General features: G+C 39.0%; 1 protein-coding gene and 1 long non-coding RNA gene across 2 annotated transcripts; one reads left to right on the forward strand and one right to left on the reverse strand.

The window, feature by feature from the left end:
- The first annotated feature begins 864 nt into the window (after nucleotides 1-864).
- On the forward strand, nucleotides 865-26,553 carry ADSS1 (adenylosuccinate synthase 1). Its single transcript, XM_083360245.1, has 13 exons — nucleotides 865-1,161; nucleotides 10,419-10,521; nucleotides 12,700-12,762; nucleotides 13,486-13,536; nucleotides 14,474-14,540; nucleotides 16,791-16,898; nucleotides 17,339-17,420; nucleotides 19,093-19,219; nucleotides 20,337-20,491; nucleotides 22,251-22,375; nucleotides 23,331-23,428; nucleotides 24,726-24,875; nucleotides 25,916-26,553. Exons 1-13 carry the CDS (start codon nucleotides 904-906, stop codon nucleotides 25,966-25,968), a joined length of 1,440 nt encoding a protein of 479 aa, XP_083216371.1. The 5' UTR covers nucleotides 865-903; the 3' UTR covers nucleotides 25,969-26,553.
- Nucleotides 9,469-10,670, reverse strand: LOC310639100. The gene is made up of 3 exons (XR_014492235.1): nucleotides 10,654-10,670; nucleotides 9,608-9,690; nucleotides 9,469-9,519 (listed from the first exon to the last, which is right to left on the reverse strand). It is a non-coding gene; the product is annotated as an uncharacterized lncRNA (long non-coding RNA).
- Nucleotides 26,554-26,902: the final 349 nt, after the last annotated feature.

The following is a 26,902-nucleotide window of genomic DNA, read 5'->3' on the forward strand; positions in this document are numbered from 1 at the left end:
TGCCATGTAAGGCATCTCCATCCGGTGCAGCATGTTGACTCCCTTAAAATTATATTTTAACATTTGCAACCATTTTTTTTTCTAATGAACATTCTGAAAGCTTTAAAAATCCCTAAGAAGTCCTTCATTTTCATTACCCCCAATCCCTAGCCTGAAGCGCTCTCTCTCTCTCTGTGTGCGCGCGCGTACAGGTATATATTCTGTGTGTCTGTCTGTGTGTAACATACTCACCAATCTCCCGGGCACCAGTTCTTATCCTAACAGTCACGATTCAAGCCTGCGCAAAAGGCAACGGTTTGTATGCCTGAGATAAAATTCAAAGCGTGATTTTTTAAAAAAAAAAATTAGTCACCCTCATTACACTATTTACGCTCCTCAACGCATGTACGCCGTTGCTATTACAGTACTTGTAAATTTGTCACCTTTATTAGCCTACACCAGCGTTTCCCAACCTTAGGAACTTGAAGATGCGTGGACTTCAACTCCCAGAATTCCCCAGCCAGCATAGCTGGCTGGGGAATTCTGGGAGTTGAAGTCCACGCATCTTCAAGTTCCTAAGGTTGGGAAACGCTGGCCTACACTACAGTAATGCATCCTTATGCGGCCACAGGTTGAATAGGTTGCCCCTCACGAGGGCTGCTGCCCCCTCGCTTTTCCCGCGGATACCCTCTTCCCATCACCTCACTTCAATTTCTAGCATTTGAAACCTCCCCTTCCCTCCTCTCAATTCACCTCCGCGACGCACAAGCGAGGACGAGAGCGACTTCAGTCCCGCCCCGCTCACGTCAAAGCGCTTGGGTGCGCTCTGGTTGGCTCCCGCTCTCCTTAAAAGGTGAAGAGCGAGCTGGGAAGCGCGCGAGCGATTGTTTGGAGCTGCCTCGTAGGGGAAATCTGTTCGCCGCGATGTCGGGCACCCGGGCGGCGGCGGCGGCGGCTGCGGCGGCTGCGGCTGCTGCGGCTGCTGCTTCCTCCTCCTCCTCCAACGACCGCGCCTCTCGCCCTGCCGCCGGCGCTGCTATCGGCGTCGGTTTGAAGCGGCTGCGAAGCGAGCCGGGCGGCAACCGTGTGACGGTAGTGCTGGGCGCTCAGTGGGGCGACGAAGGGAAAGGCAAAGTGGTGGATCTCCTGGCCACCGAGGCCGACCTCATCTGTAGGTGCCAGGTGAGTAAGGGCTGCCCCGGGACAGAAACGGCAGCACCCCGACCCGTCTCTCGTGTTCCGCTACTCTGGAGCCAATTTCCCCGCTCGTTTTTGCTGTTGGGGCTTTTAGGATGCACTTGTTCGCTTGCGCAGGTGAAACGTTCCCTGGAATGTTTGAACAGTGAGGTGGATTAAGGTGCAAGGAAAATTAAAGAAACAAGGGCATATTGAAATATTGGTAACTACACAATTTTTGATTCTTATTGTTTCTTTTATTTCAAAAGTCCTTCCATTTTACTTTTACAATTTCCTCCATATTGTTAGTGCATCCTTTCCCTGCGTTCTGCTCTTCGGGATATTGGATAGCCCATCGTTTCCAGCTAAATTATCCAGTTATGAGCTGTAACTGTACATGGGAGAGAAATTGATTGCCTGGTTGGTGGGCATAATGTATGTTTTCTTAAACTTTCTGGTAATTTCTCCCCCCCCCCCCATCACTAGGTAGTATGAATTTTCTGTTTTGTTCTATCCTGGCTCAAGTGCTAGTTTTGTTCAATATTTACTTAATTATTTTTTATTTATTTTTTTTCTACCTTGGAGTCTTGCCATTTCTCTGCAACTAATATTTCTTTTGGCCTTTCTTGTAAGCTTCAGAGCAGCCTTGTGAAGTGGGCTAGTCTGAAAATGTACAATTAGTCTAAGGCTACCTCTGCACATAATGCACTCCCATAATTTGAACTAAGTTCATCTATTTTTGTTTTTGTCATTTACTTCCTTTTTTGTTTTGCCTTTTGCTTCTGATGTGTGTCTTTCTTACCCATGTCTAGGATGAAGCTGCAATAGAAAAGGAGGGAGGCTTTTAAAATCTGGCTACAGACTAAATACCATCTGGGAAGTGGAGAGGGGAAACAGTTCTGGGTTATAAATAGAAATAGCTGATCCTTGGTGACAAATGACATAAGATCTGGAAGTACAGACAAGCATGATGAACCTACCAAAACTGTGTGCGTCTGGAGAATGGTGCATATGCCGGGGTGTCTGGTGACGGCTGTCTGCAAGAAAGGTTGAAGTTGAGCAGAGAAGCATAGTGGAGATTTATTAGGCATTGCTTTGGACTCATTAGCTTCATGCTCCTGTGCCAACTTTGATCAACTTTTTGTGTGGGAAGTGTGTGTCTCTGAGCCCTTGGATCTTAAGGATTATATAAGTGTAGCCCCAGAGGGATGCTGTTTCAATTTGTCCTGCAGCCCCAGAGGAACTTGACCCAGACCTTTTCTCAGGCTGGCTTCATACAATGGGCTAACCAAACCAAATATATTCCACTGCAGCTTGGTGTAATTTCTAAGCAGTAGCTTGTGGCAAGACCTTGTACGAACATATTCTTTTGTGGTTGAACAAAATGTGATTTGGCATAATGTGTGAATCCAAGCTTGGTGTAGTTTGCCTCATAGAGTTGTTGTGAAAATGAGTGTATATTGCCCTGAGCAGTTTGGAATCATTGTGAAAGAAAGATTAAAGATAAAGAACTGAACCCATATATTTTATTTCATAGTTTCTTGCATGATCATTTTTCACTATTACTAAAGCAAAGAGTGCAAAGTACCAAAGCTGACAGAGTATGTATGTATGTATGTGTAGGTGTGTAATGCACACATACAGCAGGAGTTTGATAATAAACATGACAACATTTCATCTAGTTCTGCACTCATTCTGCTTTAAATCAACTGCACGTTCTCATAAACAAGTTAAATTTATTTTAATGTTTTTTTTAAATCTAAAGCACTTGTTCTGGAATTATTCTAAGGAACTATATGAATAAGCTAATTCAGTCTTTCACCACCCAGCAACATACCCTACAATATGCCTAAAGCTGAAAAAGCTTTCCTATTATTTTCTTTGATTCAAATTAGATACATGAAATATCTGCTTATATTCTAGAGATTCGTTCAGAATGTGAAGCTACCATGTGGTGATGGAGCGTATGAAGAAAGTAGTTGAAGATTTTCTTCTGTGCTTTGGCTGCCATGAAAATTGCCAGCAATTCTGTATTTGTAAAGAAAAGTTATCATACACAGCATCTTCCAGGGCAACATTATGAGATTGCAGTAAGAGAGCACCTAGTAACCTTGAGTGATCTCAAAAGCTAAGCAGGGTCAGCCCTGGTGAGTACTTGGATCAAAGACAGACATGAAACACAAGGGCTGTAGGATAGACCAGGAAGTAGAAACTGTCCCTGCAGAAGGCAATGGCATCCACATTTTTATTCTTGACAAGACAAAGAAACCATGACCCATCTGTATAAGCCACTAAGAGTCACGCACAATGCATTTCATGTGCAATCTGTTCTTGATTTGTCTTTTTAGACAGCTGCTCTTAAAAACTGAGATGGGGGACTTTGAGTATTAAGAACCATACTTTTTTTTTCAGGGGGAGCTGAGAGCTGGTGATGTGACAAAATAGGTGGGATTGAAACTCTAATGAGCAAGTATGGAATTTGGGTTGAGCAGAGGATTGTTGGTTGTCTACCTTAACATTTTCAGCAAGAAGGAAGAGTCCTGTTTTAAAATTTATGATACAATATTGAACCTTGGAATTCCCTTTTAACTGCTTTAAGTCAGGGGTGCAAAAGTGATTCTTTTGAAAAATAGAAGTCTTTGCTAAGTAGGAAATCAGAAAGATAACTTCTGGCTAACATTCTGTTAAAAATATGCTGATTTAAATGCAGATTATTAGCCTAGCAGGTTTGAAAAGTGGTATGCATGATACTATTTTAAAAAATGACAATTCAAATGGAGGGAAACTGTTGGTACAAATGAAATTTAATAATTGTGATACAATTGTTTATCTAATGTGTTATCTACTCCCTCAAATAAATTTAACATTTCAAATAGCTCCAGAAAGAAAAATCAACGTGAGAGAACAGTGTTGAGCAAAGGTAAAATTCCTAAATCTTGTAGGCTAACAATATAGATAACCCTCTTAGTCTACAGCTATAATCCATTCTTTTGGGTTCCACATTAGTGTAGAATTCATGGCCGAATAAGTGCATTTACTTGATAAATCTGATTGACCATAGCTGGGCTTTCTCTTTAGTAAGGAGACTGAAGTTTTAGGTTTGTCTGTGGCTTTCTGAGGATCATCTGTTTGGACAATGTAGGAACAGATAGAACACTGAGCTGATATGGCTCAGTTCGTATAACAGTACGATAATTACTTATTATAAGCTTTTTAATGATATTCCAAAATCTGCAATCTTAAACTGACATGGCTTTATACAGAATGAATCAGAGTAATAAAGAATTGGAAAAGGAACCATGGGAGCAGGTCTGAAGTGATTAATGATGACTGTAATGAAAAAGTCATATGTTTCAACCTATTTCTTTTGTCTTTAGATATAGAAACCTTAATTTTGTTAGTAAAACTAGAATGAATAAACATTTTGAATAACATACAACTATATTTTAAACATTCTTATTTATTATGACCTGCCTTTACTTCAAAGTCTCAGAGGTTTCTCCTCGTGTTAGTCACATGTTGATTCTTTCTAGTCCTCAGGCATAGTGACAAATAACAATTGGCCCTTGTCACTCAGTGAATTTTATGACCGACTAGGAATTTATTTCACTGCCGTCAAGCCCAATAGACCCTGGACAGCTTATAAAATCTAATGCAGAATTAAAACAAAAACAGACAAAACAAGACAGCTTGGATTAAAAACAGGCACAGTAAACCATGTCACAGCAGTCTCCCACACCCCCAAATAATTAACCCCAGACTTGGGAACAGAGCCAGGTTTTAAGCGTTTTTCAGGACCCCAAGAGAATGGACACCATCTGTACTGCTGACAGGATGCTGTTCCAGAGAGCAGGGGCAGAAGCAGAGAAGGCTGGAATCTGAAAAGTAATGGAAACTCTTACCCTAGTCCAGGGGTCGGCAACCTTGGCTCTTTTATGACTCGCGGACTTCAACTCCCAGAATTCCTGAGCCAGCTATGCTGGCTCAGGAATTCTGGGAGTTGAAGTCCGCGAGTCATAAAAGAGCCAAGGTTGCCTACCCCTGCCCTAGTCCTTTATTTGAAAATTGTGCATTTCACCAGAAAAACATTCAAAGGTAAATTGGAATAATACACAACATCCTGAGATGTAGAGGCTTTCAACAAAGTCACAACTTCAGATTGGACCTTACATATTATGCCTAGCCATGACCAGCAAGGTAGTTAGTCTTTTATAAACACTAATACAGTTGGGACACAAATCAAATACAGAAATAAGTATTTTGTGTAAACATGTACCACCTGCTGCCATAATTGCACATGTACCATGAAGTACTGCCCACATTTTATGGGGACTAGGATTACAACAATAAATGTGAATAAGACGACTTATTTTTAAAAGCCAAGTAAACTGATACAAAATAGAAACATATGGACCTAGCATCTGTTAAGCACCTGCTTGCTCCAAGAGGAAAAAAAATGGTGACATTGCTATTTTAAACTTGGTTTTCTCCTTGGGTATTTATGAAATTGCAGCAGGATCACCCGTATTCCATGAAAAGGTCAAGTTTAAAGTTACCAAACCCCTGTCGGAAAACAAGGTTGTCTTTTTTTTGTACTGCAAGCTCAGCTATGCGTTAAATCAGACATGTCAAACACAAGGCCCGGGGGCCAGATGCGGCCCACAAAGTGGTTTCATGCGGCCCGCGAAGCCATCCTGGAAACAGTGAGGGAATGGCCCCCACTGCCTTGGCCCTGGCCCAGAGACCCTCCTTCTGCCAGAGACCCTCAGATCTGTCCCACTCCTGCCCAGGCCCCCATAGGCACCCTTGATGCGAACGATGTAGAGCTGGCCACGCCCACCCAGTACACACCCACCCAGCCCCCTGAGGGCAAACGCACTTTAGCCACGGCCACCCAGTAGGCCACACCCACCCAGCCCCCTGAGGGCAAACGCAATGCTGATGCGGCCCTCAATGAAATTGAGTTTGACACCCCTGCGTTAAATAAATAAAATCTAAGTCTGTTGTTCAGTGTAACAGGTGAAGCAGTCAAACTAAGAACAAATGACATTTGTTTTATCCTTTTCCTTGTTTTCTATGATTTGCAGGTAAATTAATAGCAAAATGTAACTACTTCAGCTATTTAATTCTCTAAGAAAGCAGAAGTCAGCAGAGTGGTGTTAGTACTGCTATAATATCAGAAAAGGAAATGGAAGCTTTTCGCAGCAGTTTTGCTAATGTCTTTTAGCCCTTGTGCTCTGTCATCCTGTAGCTGATATGAAATTATGGGAAAGAAATGAGAAAGAGCTTTTAAGTAAATCCTGAGTGTATTATCTGTATAGTCTTTTGATCTGACATGCAGATATAGAAGATACAAAAGGCCCAACTTATGAAATCGATCTGTGTGACAGTGAACAAATCTGGCCATTTGTTGGTTGATTTAAAACTAGCCATAGTTAAGTTCAGGTCTAGGCGGTTTTGCAGGTTTTAACCATTTAAATTTAACACTGACATTATTGTTTTGAGCTGACAGGACTTACAGGCAAGTTCTTTCAAGCCTTTTGATGAAAAGTAGTCACTATGGACCTCAGTTAAATATGTTTTCATTTAAGTGCATTGCACTTTGCTTAAATAAAATGTTAAAAGAAATATTTAATGGGAAATTGCTTCTCTCTCAAAAGGTTAATGGTAACACTATAAGGCCATGGCCTGATTTGTAGTTTATCAGGACACAGTTATGCCCTGGCAATGCCAGTCTTTCCATGATACAGTACTGCCCGCATCTTGTCCCAGCCCATGGATGAAATACCTTAAATTATCACAAGGTGTCCTGTTTTTAAATGCTATTTTCTTCCTTAAGTCATCATTGTTGTACCACAGCTTTAGGGTGGTAAAATCTTTAATGCTGTGTTGCAGCTAATCTTGAAACTGAAATAAGTTAACGTCTTGTGAGTGTGATCAAAGATGTGTTTGGGAACATTTCTGCTTCATTACCATATTAATTTGAGTTTCATTTAGGATGAATACTAAAGCGTGGTCATAGGTCAGCCTCCACTAGCCATCCTCTTTGCAGTATTCAAACAATAAGAGGTATCAAGCATTTTATTGCTTGTGATTTCCCCAAATTTTTATTTTATTTTATTTTTATTTTTATTCCATTTATATCCCGCCCTTCTCCGAAGACTCAGGGCGGCTTACAAGCTTAGCAGTAATGTCAGTTTCAATGTCAGTTTCAATCACTATAATAGAAAAATATAAAAGAGCGAGTTTGGTCTAGCGGTAAAGATACCAGGCTAGAAACCAGGAGTTTGAGAGTTTGATGCCTTAGGCATGAAAGTTGGCTGGTTGCCTTTGGGCCAGTTACTCTCACTCAGCCCAACCTACCTCATAGGGTTGTTGTTGCAAGGATAATAGGAGGAGAGGAGAGGATTAGATATGTTCCCCACCTTGAATTATTTATAATAAGAATAATGGTGGTGTATAAATAAATAAAAATTAAAAATAAACTTGGGCCACAAGTTACAGACCTGGTTGCCCATCAGCTAGTTGGTTTCAATTTATAGGACAAGCAAGAAGCTAGTTGCACAGTCTCTTTTCTGTCTGGAACTATTTTCACCCTATTTACTATCGTATATCTTCATATATTATTCAAGAAACCTGGGTGATGCTCAAATGATGAATGGAGGAAAAGTAGATAAGCAGCCTAAGGACATAACATTAAGCACATCACAATAGTAATGGGGGACTTTAATTACCCTGATATCAACTGGGAGACAAACTCTGCACCAAGTGGAAGATCAAACAGATTCCTGTCAAACCTAGCAGACAACTTTCTCTCCCAAAAAGTAGAGAAGGGAACTAGGGGATTAGCCATATTGGATTTAATTCTCACTAACAGAGATGAAATGATAGAAGGTGTCGAAGCCACAGGAACCTTGGGGGGAAGTGATCATGCAGTATTGGAATTCAACATTCTGGAGGCACAAGCAATAGAACACAGCCAAACTAGAGTCTTGGACTTTAAAAGAGCTAATTTCAATAAACTTAGAGAGACCATGGGAAGAATTCCATGGATGAGAATCCTAAAGGGGAAAACAACTCAAGAAGCTTGGGAAATGTTGAAAAGTGAGATAATAAAGGCCCAGTCTAGTACAATACCAACAAAGAAGAAAAATAACAGCTCTCAAAAGAAACCAGCATGGCTGCATAAAGAACTCTCTGATAAATTGAAAGATAAAAAGGACAAGTATAAGAATTGGAAAGAGGGGCACATAACTAAGTCAGAATATCAGCAAATAGCCCTTGCCTGCAAAGATGAAGTGAGGAAAGCTAAGGCTCAAAATGAACTAAGGCTTGCGACCAAAGTCAAAAATAACAAAAAAAAAGCTTCTTTCAACATATAAAAAACAAGAAAAAAGTGAAGGAAATGATTGGTCCATTAGTGGGGGAAAGTGGCAAGAAGGTGACAAGCAATAGGGAGAAAGCAGAACTATTTAATTTGTTTTTTGCATCTGTCTTTACACAAAGGGAAAAAACAGTCCAACCTACCCAAACCAGTGCCATAAAAAACAGAATAGAAACGCAAGTTAAGACGCAAGAAAATGGTAAGTGAGCACCTGTCCAGCCTAGACGAGTTCAAATCATCAGGACCAGATGGATTACACCCCAAGGTTCTCAAGGAACTGGCAGACGTGATCTCAGAACCACTGGACTATATTTTTCAAAGATCCTGGAGCACTGGGGAACTACCAGAGGACTGGAAGGGAGCTGATGTAGTTCCCATCTTCAAAAAAGGGGAAAAAATAGATCCAGGAAACTACAGACCTATCAGCCTGACCTCAATACCTGGGAAGATTCTGGAAAAGATAATCAAACAACAAATCAGCGAACACCTTGATGCAAACAAAGTCATCACTAAAAGTCAACATGGGTTTGTCAAAAACAGATCATGCCAGACAAATCTTATTACATTCTTTGACCAAGTGACAAAATTAGTGGACCAGAGGAACGCTGTAGATATAATTTACTTGGACTTCAGTAAGGCATTTGATAAAGTAGATCACAACCTACTACTTGATAAGATAGAAAAATGTGGGTTAGATAGCATTACCACCAGATGGATTCGTAGCTGGCTGACAGGCCATACTCAGCGTGTGGTCCTCAATGGAACCGCATCTACATGGAAGGAAGTGTGTAGTGGGGTGCCCCAGGGCTCTGTTCTGGGACCAGTGCTCTTCAATATCTTCATTAATGATTTGGATGAGGGGATAGATGGGGAACTCATCAAATTTGCAGACGACACCAAGCTGGCAGGAATAGCCAATACTCCAGAAGATAGGCTTAAGATACAGGAGGATCTGGACAGACTTGAACAGTGGGCACTATCTAACAAAATGAAATTCAATGGTGAAAAAAGTAAGGTTCTACATTTAGGCAGGAAAAATCAAATGCATAGGTATAGTATAGGTGGTACCTTGCTCAATAGTAGTAACTGTGAGAGGGATCTCGGAGTCTTAGTAGACAATCACTTCAATATGAGCCAGCAGTGTGCTGCAGCTGCCAAAAAAGCCAACACAGTGCTAGGCTGCATTAACAGAGGGATAGAATCAAGATCAAGTGAAGTACTAATACCACTTTACAATGCTTTGGTAAGGCCACAACTGGAATACTGCATCCAGTTTTGGTCACCATGATGTAAAAAAGATGTCGAGACTCTAGAAAGAGTACAGAGAAGAGCAACCAAGATGATTAGGGGGCTGGAGGCTAAAACATATAGGGAACGGTTGCTGGAATTGGGTATGTGTAGTTTAATGAAGAGAAGGGTGAGAGGTGACATGATAGCAGTGTTCCAATATCTCAGGGGCTACCACAAAGAAGAGGGAGTCAAGCTATTCTCCAAAGCACCTGAAAGCAGGACAAGAAGCAACGGATGGAAACTAGTCAAGGAGAGAAGCAACCTAGAACTAAGGAGAAACTTCCTGACAGTTAGAACAATTAACCAGTGGAACAACCTGCCTCCAGAGGTGGTGAATGCTCCAACACTGGAGGTTTTTAAGAAGAGACTGGACAGCCATTTGCCTGAAATGGTATAGGGTTTCCTGCCTGAGCAGGGGGTTGGACTAGATGACCTCCAAGGTCCCTTCCAACTTTATATATTATTATTATTATAACATCTATCTCTGCTGCAGTACTACAACAAATTTCTGTCTTGCTGGCAGTAGATAAGTTCTTCACCAATAGTAATAAATGAAAAATTACTAAATATCTTATTTTATTTTTGGCAGGGTGGAAATAATGCAGGTCATACTGTCGTTGTTGATGGGAAGGAATATGATTTTCACCTCTTTCCTAGTGGTATAATTAATTCTAAGGCTGTTTCTTTTATTGGTAAGTATTCCATTCAGATTCATAAGATCCAAATATAAATTTATTCTTTAGCTCAGCAACATTTATGTCTTATCCTTTTCAGTATGGAGGAATAAATCTGACTGAATTTAAATTAAAGATAAAATAACCTACCTTTTTATTTCATATTCAGATTTTGAGGAAACTCTGACCTTTTATCTGTGCCTTTTCAGTAAAAAGAAATGAAGAAATAGTTAAGATTCAGCACCACAAGTGACTGAAATTTTTTAATGTTCAAAAGAACATAGAACAGCTATTAAAAATCCCACTTCATGTCTAATTTTCATTCATATTTAGTTACATTTTGCCATTACAGGAGAAGTGGCCTTTTCTAAGCCAGGTGTCCCAGATGTGGACCCAAGTGATGGCACTATTAGGTGCATTGGCCTCTAGCTGCTGCTGGTAAATGCCAAGTCAGTGTAGAATAAGATTTTGTCCATCTATAATATTGTGATGGATAAATATATTTGCTAAGACCAAATTGGGCAATGAGAGAATATCAAAAATATTCTGAGCTGTTTCAGGTCCTGCAACACACTGGTCGAGCAGAAGGAATGGCTGTGATAGTACAGAGATTTTCTCAATACAGTACCAAAGAGAACTGCCTTGAAGGTGGCTGGCCACAAATGCTTATATGTGGAATTGAGCCACAGAGATAAACTGTGTTAGTATTGGTGTACAAACTAGTTAGAATCCAGCAGCAACCTGCATGAGTTTCTGGATATCATCTCAACTCCTAATATTGATAATCTAGGAGGACCTCAGTCTCCTTGTCCTGAGAGAGGAATCTATAGAGCTTATAATTTTATGGGCTCCCTGGCAACCATGGACCTGTCCCATGTAATCTTGGCTGCACTATCCATGCTAGATATGGTCTTATATTTGAAGCAGACGAGGCATGATGTGAAGATGAAGGACTGTGATGCACCTGCAGTTGTCACATCTCATTTCTGGCTTATACTCAGATTTCCATGCTGTAACCTAAACAAACATTGCGGGGTGGGGAGGCAAGTGGTACTCTTTGCTGATCTCAAGAAGCTGAAAGCTTAGTTTAGATTCCCATAGGAATCTTTCTGTCATAGCAGAAAAGGAATGATGGTATCTGGGAAAGATGTTGGGAGACTGCGTCAAGAAATACTGCCAAGGGAATGGTCGTGTAAGATACAGCACAGCCCGCAAGTGGTGTGAGCCTTTGCAAAGTCTCACTTTGAGAGCTACAAAACTGATGTCAGTCTTGTGGGGAAAACAAGATAGAAATTGCAACAGGATGAGCTAATTCTACTTTATTGTAAAGCTACATTGACAATATCATGCAAGTCTGAAAGTACATGTCTTGCCACATCTCCTTTATAGCCCAAGAAACTAGGGAGGATCCCTTCTGAGCCTCTTGTCCTGCCCACTATCCAGTTGCAGGTTATGCTATCTCTTATCTGTCCATTCCTTTGGCAACATATCTTGATCCAGGCTCCCACATACCATACAAATTAGGAGATACTAGATTAAGCCTGCTTCCAGAGGGAAATCTTAGAAAACATCAGAAAAAAATTCTAGAAGAATGGAGATTTGGATTAAATTGGAGTAGACAATAAATGGCTGCTGAAGATGGACTGTTAGTTATGGGACAGAGAAAAGTTGGCTGGAATGCCTAAAATAGCCTGGTCAGTATTAATACTACTGAAAGCTCATCAGTTCCAAAGGTCCAATGTCTACAAAGCAATTTGTAGAAGTGCATTGAAGACCAGAAAAGGTTGAATGGAACTGGTGGACAGCCTCTCAACCAATGCAGAGGGTATCCAATGAGGATGGCAGACTATGCCAAAAGATAAATTAAAGTCTTCCAGCTAGATAAACGCCAACTGCCAGATTGTCTGAGAGACAAAGGAAAAAAGCTTTGTCATTAATCTCTGTAACACTTCATTACAGGAGAAGGCAGAGACATACAGCAAAGTGCAACCTTATAATATGGAAGAGATCCTAACTCAATAGTCCATTTTCTAATTACCCCAATTAAAACTTTAATTAGAAAAGCTGGAAAAAAACCCTCAATTTGTTACAAATTCTTCTGACATAAGAATAGCTGTGTTTGCTTAACACGTATCTTTTTAAGGAGGATATTTGATGTCTTGCTTTTACAGCAAAAGTTTTGTGTATACCTTTTAGGTAATGGAGTGGTTATACATTTACCTGGCTTATTTGAAGAAGCTGAAAAAAATGAGAAGAAAGGTTTGTACCTAATATTTTTCTTCAAAAAGAAGGGTTTGTTATCAATAATGGCACTCAACCTTTAAAATAACATTTAAAGGGTTATTGTAAAGTTTGAAAAACAGAAAAAATGGATACCTACCTCAGTTATTATAGACAAGAGGTCCAGGCTGGAAAAAAAATAGAGATGGCAAGTTATATTTCCTTAAAAGACAGTTTTAGTGATTGTAAATACATCCCTGGTGATGAACAAGCTCTGCCCTATGAGGTTGTGATATTGGACCTGTGCATGCCACACTTTGAGTATTATTGCTCTAAGATGTTTTTCATCCTGGGTAACTGGCATGCCGGGCTAGCTGGGGAATTCTGGGAGTTGAAGTCCATACATCTTCAAGTTGCCAGTTGAGAAAGACTGCTCTAGATCAGAGGTGTCAAACTGCCAGCTCACGGCCCAGATGCATCATAGCGAAACTGCACCTACCCCATTGCCGGCAATGGCAAAAAAGTCACGATATGTCGTGCCATGTCACGTGATGTTGTGAATTTGACACCCCTGCTCTAGATTGGTCAATCCTCTAAAGCAGGGGTGTCAAACTCACCATGTGATGTGTCACGACTTTTTTCCCACTGCTGGAGCTGGGGTGGTCGTGATTTTGGCATGATGCATCTGGCCCGTGGGCCGGCAGTTTGACACCCCTGCTCTATAGCCACATTCTTCTAACTGGTACACATTTTTTCTCATAGGATTAAGAGACTGGGAGAAAAGGCTTATAATATCAGACAGAGCACATATTGGTAAGTAGTATTCAGAGAGAAAAAACAAATCATACAACTTTTTCATATTGTTAATTTTATTAGTACTGGGAAGAGTTAATATTTTGAATCATTTTTGTATAAATCTTATTAAAAGTTTTAATGAGAACATAAAAACTAACACAAACTAATATAGCATGTCAGAGCATGTAGTCTTATTGCACGAGATAACCCAGGATTAAACACAGTAAACAGTGGTCTATATTAAATAGTGGTTTATCTTACACTATCTACAATATCATACACCAGGAACAATATACATACACATGCTAATACAGCAGGATCCAACAAACCACTGTTACAGCAGGTAATGGAAGAGAGAGAACATATTAGCAGAGCCTTCCCTTTATACAAAGGCTCTTAAAGAGACATAGACCCTGCTGAGAGAACAAAGAAAAAGAAAAAAGAAATAAAGTGCATAAAAATATAAAAAGAAATTGAAAGAAGCTTATTAATCCTTTGCAGCAAATACAAGTATGATTGCAAAGTTATCTTACTCTATGATTACAAAAAAGCTTTTTCAATCATCCAACATTTTTCTAATCCTGAAAACTGCAAGTTATAAATGCATTTTTCTGTTTCATGCAAAAAGTCTACAAGAGTTTTCCAGTTAGCCATAAATATAGATATTGTCTTTTCTCTAATTAAAAAGGTAATTTAGCAATCTTCATATCTTTGTATATGAACAAGTAATTCTTATTTTAATATATTTGACGCAACAGATGGTAAATTAAAATTAAGGTTGTTTTGGCGTCATGGGCAATTTCTTTATTTTGAAGCACAATGCTGCTAACAATTACACCAGCTTGATTCCTTCATTGTTAGAACATTAAAAGCATAATTATATGAAATATTTAAAAATCAAACTTTGTTTTATCTCCCTCAATCATCTTCATGCGCGTTTTCCTCTGCTATGCAGTGTTTGATTTTCACCAAGCAGTTGATGGACTTCAAGAAGTGCAGCGTCAAGCACAAGAGGGGAAAAAGTAATTATATATCTTGGTATACTTGAATTCTGCTACTAGATGTGGCATAAGTCTGGAAAGAAACCATATAAAATGCAATGTAATGCAATGATTCTGTTACTTTTTTTTGGCTGTTCTTGCTTAAAATATCAGCTTACAAGCATGCATGCACAAATGAGTTTTAAATGTTCAAGAGTCACAAATGGTATAAGAACACTCTGATCCCTATGTATGTCATGCATATATGTCACATGAACTGTGCCTATATAAAAGTGATGCACCAGTAAAAGCCGTACAGCCAGTATCTGTTCTGAAGAAAATGAATACGCTTTACAAGCAGTGCATGGTGAGGCAGAGCAGGTGGTAAGGTTTTTATTCTGTAGAGGACTTGAATGTCATTCTACGTCTGATGCCCATATTTATTTATCTTGCTGCCTTCTTCCTATGTATATATGGTGTTCTGTTCTAGAATCTGCACTTTAGAACATGGCAGCTCTTCATGACACAGCACACGGTCTTGCTATTCTCTCTTTGTGAGAATGATAAAGCTATGGGCACACTAATATAAAATTTAGACAATGAATCATATATATATGAATCATTTTATATATATATAAATCTTTCCTGAAGCAAATTTAATGACATAGCATTACTGCCCTGATTCTGTGTGAGAATCTCTTCAGGTTTGTTCAGTTATAGTACTGCCACTGCTGAATTAGTATTATAGTAAGGTCATAAAAGTTGAACAATGAACAAAAAGGCACCTTTGTATTAGGGATTTGGATTCTAAAAGTATTTCAAACTGCCAGAATCAGCCTCAGATGATATTAAAGTTGATTATGAGGTGACATGTGACACAAATGGATCATAGAGTAGAAAAATCTCTTATTATTAAAGCTGGTTACGTTGGTATTTACTGATATAGTCACTAGGAATAAATCCCTACATAGTATCAGAACTGCACATGGTAGGGGGAAAATCAGTTCTGAGTAAAAAATTGTTCATACTCAAGATTATTGGTAAACTTTTCCAATGTTTTGCGAAAAGATGATATAGTTACTGACATGCTTTTTTTCCTTCTAGTTGACCACAGTTATGTCTCTGTGCTGGAGGTTATATTTGATAGGTCACTGAGCTGGAAAATGATAGCCAGTTAATCTATTTAGAACAACCCTGAAAAAAACTGGCAGTGAAGTAATGAAAGGAAGCATCCTCATAGCAACCTTGGCACACAGTACAGTATGGAAAAGTACTTGTACATGCATAGCTTCTGGTTGGGTTCAACTAATCAGTATGTGGTAATATAGCTACTGCTGGATTCCCTAAAAGAAGGACATTGTAATCTTTGAGACAATTAGAACTGCCCAAACATGGATGAGTGAAGTTTGGAGGATGTGCAGTCAAGAGGAAGAATACCTTACAAAGAGAATATATCACTCAGTAACCTCAAAGAAACTGAGGTTGGGGGCATTACACTTTTCCAGTTATATTTGTTGTTTCCCTGGGTTGCCTTTTGCCTGAGAATCTTCACAATATGAATGCCTGAGAATATAAGGAAGAGAAATATTTCTATTTGTGTAATTTATTTAAAACATTTGTATAACCATTTTTCTTAAAGGCAAAACTGTGGACTCACCATATAAAAACAAATCAATGTATAAAACAATAAAACAACATATTTAAAAAATAAAGACCACTAAAACCAAGATTAAAAAATGTGGTGCCAAATTGCACTTTTAATTTAAAAGAGATAGCTGTACACCCCTTTCTTGTTCCTGATACTTCTTCATTTGCTGCAACCTTTCAATTGGCAAGTTGAACTTTGACTTAAGTTGGGGTTGATCCTGAGATACTGTCACTTTATTTCTTTTAAAGAGAAGGTGAAGTTGGTAGTTGATGGAACATGAGATAATATTGTAATTCCAATTGTACCAGTCTCCCCCAATGTGTTGGATTTTGGCAACCCCCTTGACTTCCAAAATAATATTGCTCAGTGAGACGATCTGTGCAATCCTTACAACTTTCTTCTATTCAAGCATGAAAAAATAGGGTTTTTTTTCCAATTTTGTTTGATTTCTCAAAAGAAAAAAAAGCTGTATAATAAAAAGGGGGTCTCCTGGATTAAATGTTTTCTAATGCATGCCTGCATGCATGCACATCCAGACTATACATTTTAAACAATTCCTATTACAAGACGTGTTGAAATATTTGTATTTCTAAATAACTGAATAGTTCAACAATTGATTCTACTCAATTGTCTTTTGTCTCTAGCATTGGCACTACAAAAAAGGGAATTGGACCAACTTATTCTTCCAAAGCTGCACGGACAGGACTTCGCATCTGCGATCTTCTTTCAGACTTCAGTGAATTTTCATCAAGGTATTCTAGTCGACTCCACAGCAAGGAACCTTTTGGATAGGAACTTTTTGTATACTCTTAAGACACAGAAGGGAAAGTATGTGTGTTTGTGTGCTCTCTGGGGAACTGTGTAGATAGTTGGGCGTATATTATTGAAAATGAACCCGGATTTGGAGAAATATTTCTTTGATTGACTTTAATAAGATAAATTCTGATTAATGTCATGGTTCCAACAGATGAAACTCTTCAAAAGAACTTTGAGGTATTATTTACCTTAAAGAATCTTTTATTCGAGAAACAAAGTATCGGCACTACTTAAAAACCTGTTGTTTGAACATAAAACCTGGGCTTCATACTGTACATCTTTCACAAGATATTTTTTGCCTGTGATTTGTAGGGAAAAATACAGTTTAAAATAACTATGTACACAGTGTATGCTGCTAACTGTTGATGTTTTGCAGATTTAAAAATTTGGCTCACCAGTACAAGTCAATGTTTCCTTCTTTAGAAGTTGACATAGATGGGCAACTAAAAAAACTAAAGGTAAACCTCTTAACATTTCCATCTGGAGACTTTGGATTTTAACAGAATAGATAACCCAAAAGGTTGGGTTATCTTTCCAGGAAAATGTCATGATTAATGATGATGGTGAAAGCTTCTGAGATGACTAGAACTAGTGTCATTATGATTGGATAAACTCCTTCACCTAAAGAAGAATTTATAACCTCTTGGACTCAGCTGAATATTTTTGTCCTATATGCAATTACAGGTAGTCCTCAAACTAGGACCACAATTGAGCCCAAAATTTAGGTTTCTAAGTAAGAATTTGTTAAATGAGCTTTACTCCATTTTATGACCTTTCTTGCCACTGTTGTTAAATGAATCATTGAAGTTGTTAAATTAGTAACACAGTTGTTAAATGACTCTGGTTTATTTATTTATTTATTTATTTATTTAATTTGTATACCGCCCTTCTCCCGAAGGACTCAGGGCAGTGAACAGGGCAATACATAATAAAAACAAGATACAAAAATTAAAAATTATTTAAAGTAATTAAACAACGGTGCCCGTAATAAATTAGTACAAATTAAAAGTTAAGTTAATTTATAAAACCCAACCCCATCCCATCAGGTCAGGCCGGCTTGTTCAAAAAGGTGGGTTTTAAGATCGCGCCGGAAGGAGCGGAGATCAGGCGCCATCCGGAGCTCGACCGGAAGATGGTTCCATAAATCCGGTGCGCCCACAGAGAACGCCCTCCCCCTGGGGGCCACCAGTCGGCATTCTTTGACCAGTGGCACCCTGAGGAGGCCCTCTCTGTGGGAGCGTACTGGGCAGATGGAAGTTGACGCCGGCCGCAGGTGCTCTCCAAGGTATTCCGGACCCATGCCATGTAGGGCTTTGTAGGTCATTACTAACACCTTGAACCTCACCCGGAAGACAACTGGAAGCCAATGCAGCTCGCGGAGCAAAGGTGTGACATGGTAGTGTCGGGAAACTCCCAACACAACTCTCGCGGCTGCATTCTGCACCAGTTGGAGCCTCCGGGTGGTCTTCAAGGGTAGCCCCATGTAGAGAGCGTTGCAGTAGTCAAGACGAGAGGTCACGAGCGCATGAGTGACCGTACGTAAGGCATCCCGGTCTAGATAGGGATCCATTGACTTTGCTTGTCAGAAGGTAGTAAAATGTGATGACATGATCCCGGGACACTCCAACTGTCATAAATGTAAGACAGTTGCCAGCAATCTGAATTTTGATCACATGGCCATGGGAATGCTGCAACGGTTGTAAGTGTGAAAAAGTCATAAGTCATTTTTTTCAGTGATGATATAACTTTGAATGGTCACTAAATGAACTGTTGTAAGTCCAGGACTATCTGTAATTATGAGAGATAACTGTTCCACTCTAAAGGGGTCAAACTTTTCCAACCATCTTCAGATTCTTAAGTGCCCAAAGTCATCCAAAAAAATCTGACAAGATAGTGCCATTTATTCTTCTGCAGATTAAACTGGCAAAACTTCAAAATTTGTCATGATAAATATAATCAATCTTATTCTTAAAGTGTCTAACCAACCTATCACAGTTAGCAACCTGTCTGTATAATCAATTGTCTCAAAACTGTGATTTTCTGGTTTGGCTTCTGATATGCTTCTATTCTTAACTTTCAGCCAATATAGGAGAAATAAAGTAATTTTTTTATATATATGGAATATTGCAGGGATATGCTGAAACGATAAGACCAATGGTCCAAGATGGAGTTTATTTTATGTATGAAGCACTACACGGCCCTTCAAAGAAAATTCTGGTGGAGGGTGCCAATGCAGCACTGCTTGATATTGATTTTGGTATGTCAGTTTGTACATTGTATGGTTTTCTATCTAGATAGAAATCTGTGTAATAAATTATTTTGTCTGTGCATGTAGATATGAGAAGGGTTAGATTATTATTTAATAAGTAAGATGCATATTGATGAGAAAGAATAATGCATACAGATGAGAAATAAAGTATGTCTTTCTTGAAGCCTACTGGGAGAAATGGTGGTTAATTTACCCTTTCATACACTCTTAAACGTGCATATTTTGCATGATCGTGAGTCTTAATCACGCAGAGAGTAACTGAAATTGATGGTGAGTATATTATAACTATGACTTAATTTGGGTCCAATCATATCAGAGTATCCCAAAGTGCATCTTGTTTAGGGCTCAATGTGAGAGAACATACTACCTCTTAGAATCCAAGTGAGTAAAGATTAGGAGCCGAGTTCCAAGAAGGAATTTTGTGCTGTAGAGATGTGCTTTCTTCTCAGTTGGCTTATTAAATCATTTGTTTAATTTGTTGCCTTCCGGAACCAAATGTACAGCATCATCTTATAAGCACATAGTTATTCCTCATTTTACAGCTGTAATTAGGACTGGCAACTCTGTTGCTAAGCCTGACTGCACCAACTCACAACAGCAGTTGCAACAATTTCAGTTGCCGTTGTTAAGTGAATTCTGCACAGTTAAGCACAATGTCACATGATCACCATTTGCAACCTCCTCCTGGCTTCCCAGTTGACTTTGCTTGTTGGAAGTCAGCAGTGATGCTGCAACCATCATAACTGCAGGCTGCTTGTCAAGCACCCAAAATTGTGATCATGTGACGGGCTATATAACTGTTGCCAGTATGAAGAAAAGTTGTAAGTCTCCTCATTGAGCACTGACATAATTCTGAACAGTTGCTGAACGAGTGGGTGATAAGTGAGCACTACCTGCAAATAGATGTTAAATGTAACAATATTTAATACTATAGAAGATCATAATGTGCTTGATAAACCTTCTGGACTATGCAGATTTCTCCAGCACATGTTCATGTGATCTCCTGATCTTTAAAGTTCTTTAAGAAAGTGATATGTTGAACAGCTGTTCGAAATAAAACACACTTTTTTAAAGCAGAATGTATCTAATTTTTGCTTTTTACTAGGTACATATCCTTTTGTGACATCATCAAACTGCACTGTGGGTGGTGTATGCACTGGGTTGGGCATTCCTCCTCAGTATATTGGAGAGGTTTATGGAGTGGTAAAAGCCTACACAACAAGAGTGGGAATTGGAGCCTTTCCAACTGAACAAATAAATGTAAGTTTGCTATTATAATTGAAATAGTACAAATAAACTAAAATAAGCATAGGACAATACAGACTTGAGCATTTTACAGCCCTCAGGCCACATCTGGCCCTTTGTCTGTCCCTATCCAGCCCACCTGAGGTCAGTCGGAAATTAGAAAAAAAAATGTAAATAAGCACATCACAGGGAGCAGGAGAAGCTGAGTCTGTCTCTGAAGTCGCCATGCACTTCTTCTGTCAGCTGATGGGCAAGGAAGGGGGAGGACAGAAAGCACTTTTCTGTATCTGTGCAGCACTCACCCCTTGCCTGGAGTAGCCTGGGGAGACAACAGCAATCATCGTTTGGGGGAACACAGGCTCGTCCAGCCACCACCACCTTGGTCAAAGCGAGGCCTTGCGGGCGAGCAGGTGGAGCATAGCCAGGATCTAGCAGGAGTGCAGTGGTGGTGGCAGAAGAGTGGCAGCTGTTCCAGTCTGGTCTGAGGTCAGGAGAGGTGAGGCAAGGCTCTACATTTCCACCTCCCTCAAAATGTTGGTTCCAGCGGCCAAAGTCACCAAGAAGGAGCTCAACTCTAACCACAATGGGGCCGACAAGATCTCCAGCAAAGAGCCACAGGAAGCCTATTGGTTTGAACCTCCACAACAATCCCAGTTTCTCATATGGCCCCTTGGGAAAATTAATTGCCCACCCTAGGATGTTGTAATGGTCCTGTGTTAATACATGCAAGCTACAGTTATGCCAATCCCAAACTTTATTATAAAATAGAAAATGTGCAGATGGTATAACTTGCTCTCCCAATAGTCTTAATTTTATTTAAAATGTGATTCCCCACCACCATCACAGCTCCATTCTATAGCATGCTTTCAAATGTCTTGTTACAAGAGGCATCCTGATCTGAATCTAATTTAAGAAACTTTGTCAGCACCTGAATAAACTCTGATTCTCTCAATTTGGAGTTCTTAATTTGTTTAAAATTATTTTTTTACTATAGCTCATAAATGCCACTGAAATAGTGGATAAAGTAGTAGAATAGGGTAAAATAATCCAGTGTCACATGGAGTATAGGTGGGACACAAATTTAATCAATAGTCTATTGGGGGGAAATGAGCATCATAGAGAACTGCACCCCAAATTCTGCATTTAGGATTGAATTAAAAATACACAGTACTCTAAATCCAAAATATGATTTTAATTACTAAATGAGGATTGGATTTTGCATTCTCTCCTGCTTTCTTATGTACGTTTCTTTCATGCATATATTAAGTGCTTTGATATATATATTTACAAATGCTATAATCTACAATTATTACCCTACATCAGGGGTAGGCAACCTCGGCTCTTTTATGACTCATGGACTTCAACTCCCAGAATTCCTATGCCAGCCAAGCTGGCTCAGGAATTCTGGGAGTTGAAGTCCATGAGTCATAAAAGAGCCAAGGTTGCCTACCCCTGCCCTACATCAACCATGATTTGGAATAAGTTTCTAAGTCTGATTTTAGGGCTAAACACCAACCATAATGTACCAGCATGGAACTGGAATCCAACCCCAACTAATGCTAAATGAAGGAAAAACGGCCTTTTGGAAAATTTCCAAAGACAATTGGAAAATTGTCTGACTTGGTGTACCATGTTGAACATCCTTTGACTTCTAAATGATTTTTTTTAAAAAAAAACCATGTATTTTTGACATGACATAGTTCAGTTACTAATGGCTTTTGACACTTAGCTATGACCACTATTCCAATCTCCTGGGTATCTTTGTCTCTGGTAGGAAATTGGAGACCTTTTACAGTCACGAGGTCATGAATGGGGTGTGACTACTGGCAGGAAAAGACGTTGTGGCTGGCTAGATCTTGTCATTTTGAGATACGCTCATATGATCAATGGATTTACTGCGTAAGCATCACAGATTTTGACCTACACTTGGAACTCATAACTTTTTGCCTGGTGGAGTACAAATATGTAGGTAACATTATAATTAGTCTAGCAAAGTTATATTTTATATTATGATAAAAAACACAGTAGCACCTTATCCCAAAGAAAATAAAATTTTTCTTCAGTGGGCTTAAACTTCTTGGGTCAATAGTACTGTTCAATAAACAGCAGTCATTTTAGGAGCTATAAAGCAGAACGAAGAAGGAAATAGAAAATGATGTTTACATGGTATATACTTGCTATTTCTGCCTGAGCATAAATTTTTGCATTACTGTTTGGTCTTGCAATCTGAAATATATCAGGAAAGGGATACACAGTGGTGGGATTCAGCCGGCTTGCACCACTTTGGCAGAAGTGGTAGCTACTTTTTTGTTGCCCAGGCCCAGAATGGACTTCTGGAAGCAGCATCCACACAGAGAACTGGTTGTTCACATATTTGAATCCCACCACTGGGGATACACAATGTTTATTTTAAATTCTGACTGATATGGAATGGCGCTCAGCATTAACTAAAATTAATGGAAGTAAAGATAAGCCAAGTGATATCTATGATTGGCCTATAAATTGCTCTTAACATAGGTTCTGAATTCTTGAAACTTAAAAAATAAGTTTGATATCTGTGGATTGCTCAGTTTTTAAAATACTGAACATTTAATTTTTAAGTGCCATACCTAAATTCTCATCATTTGTATATAGCTAAAATTTATTGTATGATACATACCTTAGTATTCAAAATGCTTCTTAACATGTACAGTATATTAATTTAAGCTTTATGTGCCTTGTAACATTTTTTTCTGTGATTACTTTAGAACAGAATATTCATGCTGTTGGGATCTCCCATAAAGATAAAAACAGGTAGAAGGGATTCAAGGAGTTGTTGGATGAGACTAATATCTGTCTAATATTTTCTGGGCAGTTTGGCATTGACAAAACTCGACATTCTGGATGTCCTTGACGAAATCAAAATTGGTGTGGCCTACAGGCTAGATGGGAAAAGAATTCCATACTTCCCAGGTATGTTATTAACTGAATATGTTATTTTGAACTAGGCTGAAAAGTTTAATTAGATCAGGAGTCCCCAAAACACCAGGACACAAACTGATGAAGATTTTGCTGCCCATTTCCATTTCCCTTCCAATTTTTTTTGCATCCTTTGGAAAGGATAAAGAAGGCTTCTAAATAACCACACGGCTGCAGCCCTTCAAAAATTTTAATTTCCAAGAAAGTCTTAGAACTCATACAGAAACTGCGGCTGGACTTCACAGCATGCCAGTTTTCCTTTAAAAAAAAATATCTGAAAGGCATTTTAAAAGGACATGTGACACAGAAACCTGACAATTTTCAAAGGACAGGTTTGTATGTGTGCATTTTGACACCTTTGTGCGTCACGTATACACGTTATGTTAATAATTAAGAGCCGAGAGGATCAAATCTTCACCCCCTCTCTTTTATCCGGAGTACCTTAGGGAGCACCTGCTGCAGGCATCAACTTCCCTCCGCCCTGTGCGTTCCCACAGAGAGGGCCTCCTCAGGGTGCCACCGATCAGAGAATGTCGATTGGTGGCCCCCAGGGGGAGGTCCTTCTCTGTGGGCGCCCCGGAGCTGTGGAATCGGTTGCCGGTTGAGCTCCGGATGGCACCCGACCTCCGCTCCTTCCGACGCAATCTGAAAATGCATTTATTTGAACAAGTCGGCTTGGCCTGATGGGGGGGTGGGTTGGGTTTTTTATTGTTCTTAATATTTGTATTTATTGTTTTTTACCTTGGGCATTATGTTTAATTCCTTTTAACTTTTGTATTTTTTGTATTTTATACATTTGCCCTGTTCACCGCCCTGAGTCCTTCGGGAGAAGGGCGGTATATAAATAAAATAAAATAAAATAAATAAATAAATAAACTATTACAGAACTTATATATAACCAGTGACATCGCCACTTCTGCGAACCAGCCTACAAGCAGACTTCGTATTAGTAAAATGAGTGCCAAAACTTTTCTCCATTATTTCACTAAAGATACTTCTATGCAAATAGAAAATTGTACAGTTATTCTGTCTTTCTGAACTCAAGAAAATGACACCAAAATGCTGTGACTAAAGTAGGGCAATTATTCGGTAAAGACCTCACTTGGTTGTTCTATACAATCTGATTTATTCTAAAAGCAAAGAAAAAGAGCTTTTGAGACCAATGGTCACTAAAGGAGCGAAAGCTTCCAAGATTAGGTTAAAGCTTTGTCTATTATGTTTTTAAGTGTAAATGCTAAATAATGATTACATGTTTCTTATAACCTGAGTAGTTGCTTTTTCACTTTTAAAGCTAATCAGGAAATATTGCAAAAAGTGGAAGTGGAATATGAAACAATGCCAGGTTGGAAAACTGACACAACTAGTGCCAGAAAATGGGAGGACCTTCCACCTAAGGCACAAAATTACATTAGATTTGTGGAAAACCATGTTGGTGTGTCAGGTATGTATTTTCATCATTACTGCTCTAACAGAGTTTGCTATGTTTATTAAGCTGTACACAAAAAGCTTCTTCCCAATTAGACAAAGCAGCAGTTTTCCGGAGATTGAGATAGATTAGTGGTCCTATTGCTGAAAGAAAAATTAATTAGAATCATTGTCATGCCTTTGTGAAACTAGTATACGGTAGATTTCTTGCTCTGCAGATATTCCAAAGGTGTTTAGTAACTGCATATGATCCAAAACTGTTCAACTTTAACTTAATCCATCTCAGTATTGATGGCATTTATTGGAAGAGACTTGCTGATTAAATAATACCACTGCTAATACTTCACTGCCTAAGAATTATATAATGTGTTTTGCCATAGTATTTGAACAGCAGCAGTGAAACAAAATTGTCATATTTTTTAAAAAATAATATATAAACAATGCTATTTTTTTTGCTGCTTCCTGCCAGATAATAAACAACTTTTATTACATGGCTACCTTAGAGCTAATTGCTTTTGAATTTGGATTCTTTAATTTACCCTCTATAACCTAGATGGATAATCCTCAATTTAAGACTATAACTGTGCCCGGAATCATGGTCATAAATTGTGGTGGTCATTAAGCGGGTCACAAATAACCATGCTCAATTTTACGACCATTTTGTGGTGGTCATTGAATGAATGCCATGGTTGTTAAGCAAGCATCACGGTCGTTAAGTCTTCCCCAAAGGCCATTTTTTCCCCAGAAACTGGAAATAAAATCCAGAAACTAGCAAAAAAAAAAAACCCACCAAAAATCATGACCATGAGATGCTGCAAATGGCCATAAATGTGAACCAGTTGCCAAGTGCCCAAAAATGCAGTCCTGTGATCGTGTAGGTTTATGTACGTGGCCACTGAAACTTTGAAAATGGGTTGAAAGTAGCTTTGGGGAGGTCCATTGTAACTTTGAATGACCAGTGACCAGCTGTTAAACAAGGACTACCTGTAATATATTTCATTATGTTATTTATTCACTGAACAATAGTTTCTAATTATTTCTCTTTTATCTCTTCAGTTAAATGGGTTGGAGTTGGGAAATCAAGAGAATCAATGATCCAGCTCTTTTAAGGGCTCATAGAAGAGCTGCATTGAGAAAGGGTTCAGCTGATCTCTTCTGATCCCAGACTTAAGATGAAGGAAGATGCTTTTAAAATCAAAATTACCTTTCTAGACTATGATTAGAAAAGAGCAATTGCTCTTATTTTAAACTATTAAAATGGCTTGGAAACTACGTAAAAATAATTGGAGTGAATTGGTTGAGGAGAATCTTAAGATGTATATACTACTAAAACTCTCCTGTTTGTTTGTAACTTTCAACTGGGCAAAATGGTGCCTCATAGGGGAACCATTTTTTAACCAATGTGCTTTAAATGGGCTAACTTAAAGAATGCATCCAAAGCTCAGGACCCATTACTCCCATGGAATTGAAACTTGGCAAAAGTGTGACCATTTCAGTGCCACAACACTGTCATGGTCGAAGCCATATGATCATCATTTCCAATGCTCCCTGCCAGCTTTCCACAAGGAAACTCAATAGGAAATTAGCAGGTAATTGGAAGTCACTCTTACTCATGGTCATTCTGTTTCTCTGCTGGTAAAGAAATATACCTGGAACAATAACCCAGTAGTTCACAGGGTGTCTAGTAAAACACTTTTTAAGTTTTACTAGACACCCTGTGAACTACTGGGTTATTGTTCCAGGTATATTTCTTTACCAGCAGAGAAACAGAATGACCATGAGTAAGAGTGACTTACTTTTACTTTTAAAAAGTGTCAAACTCATATGGAACTATTTTTTGAAACTTCTCTATCAAAAACAGTGGTCAGAGTGGATACAGAACCTAAGATATAGATCTTCCCTTCATTCAATATTTTCTGGTAGTGCTCCACATGAAGCCTTCAGAAGTTCTGTACTTTCAGCTCATTATATGTTAGGCAAGAAAACAAAGAAAAGGCAAGTGAACAAACCTACAGCAATGAAAATGTATTTTAAAAGACAATA

The sequence above is a fragment of the Vipera ursinii genome (assembly GCF_947247035.1).
Source record: "Vipera ursinii genome assembly, chromosome: 1".
NCBI lineage: Eukaryota > Metazoa > Chordata > Lepidosauria > Squamata > Viperidae > Vipera > Vipera ursinii.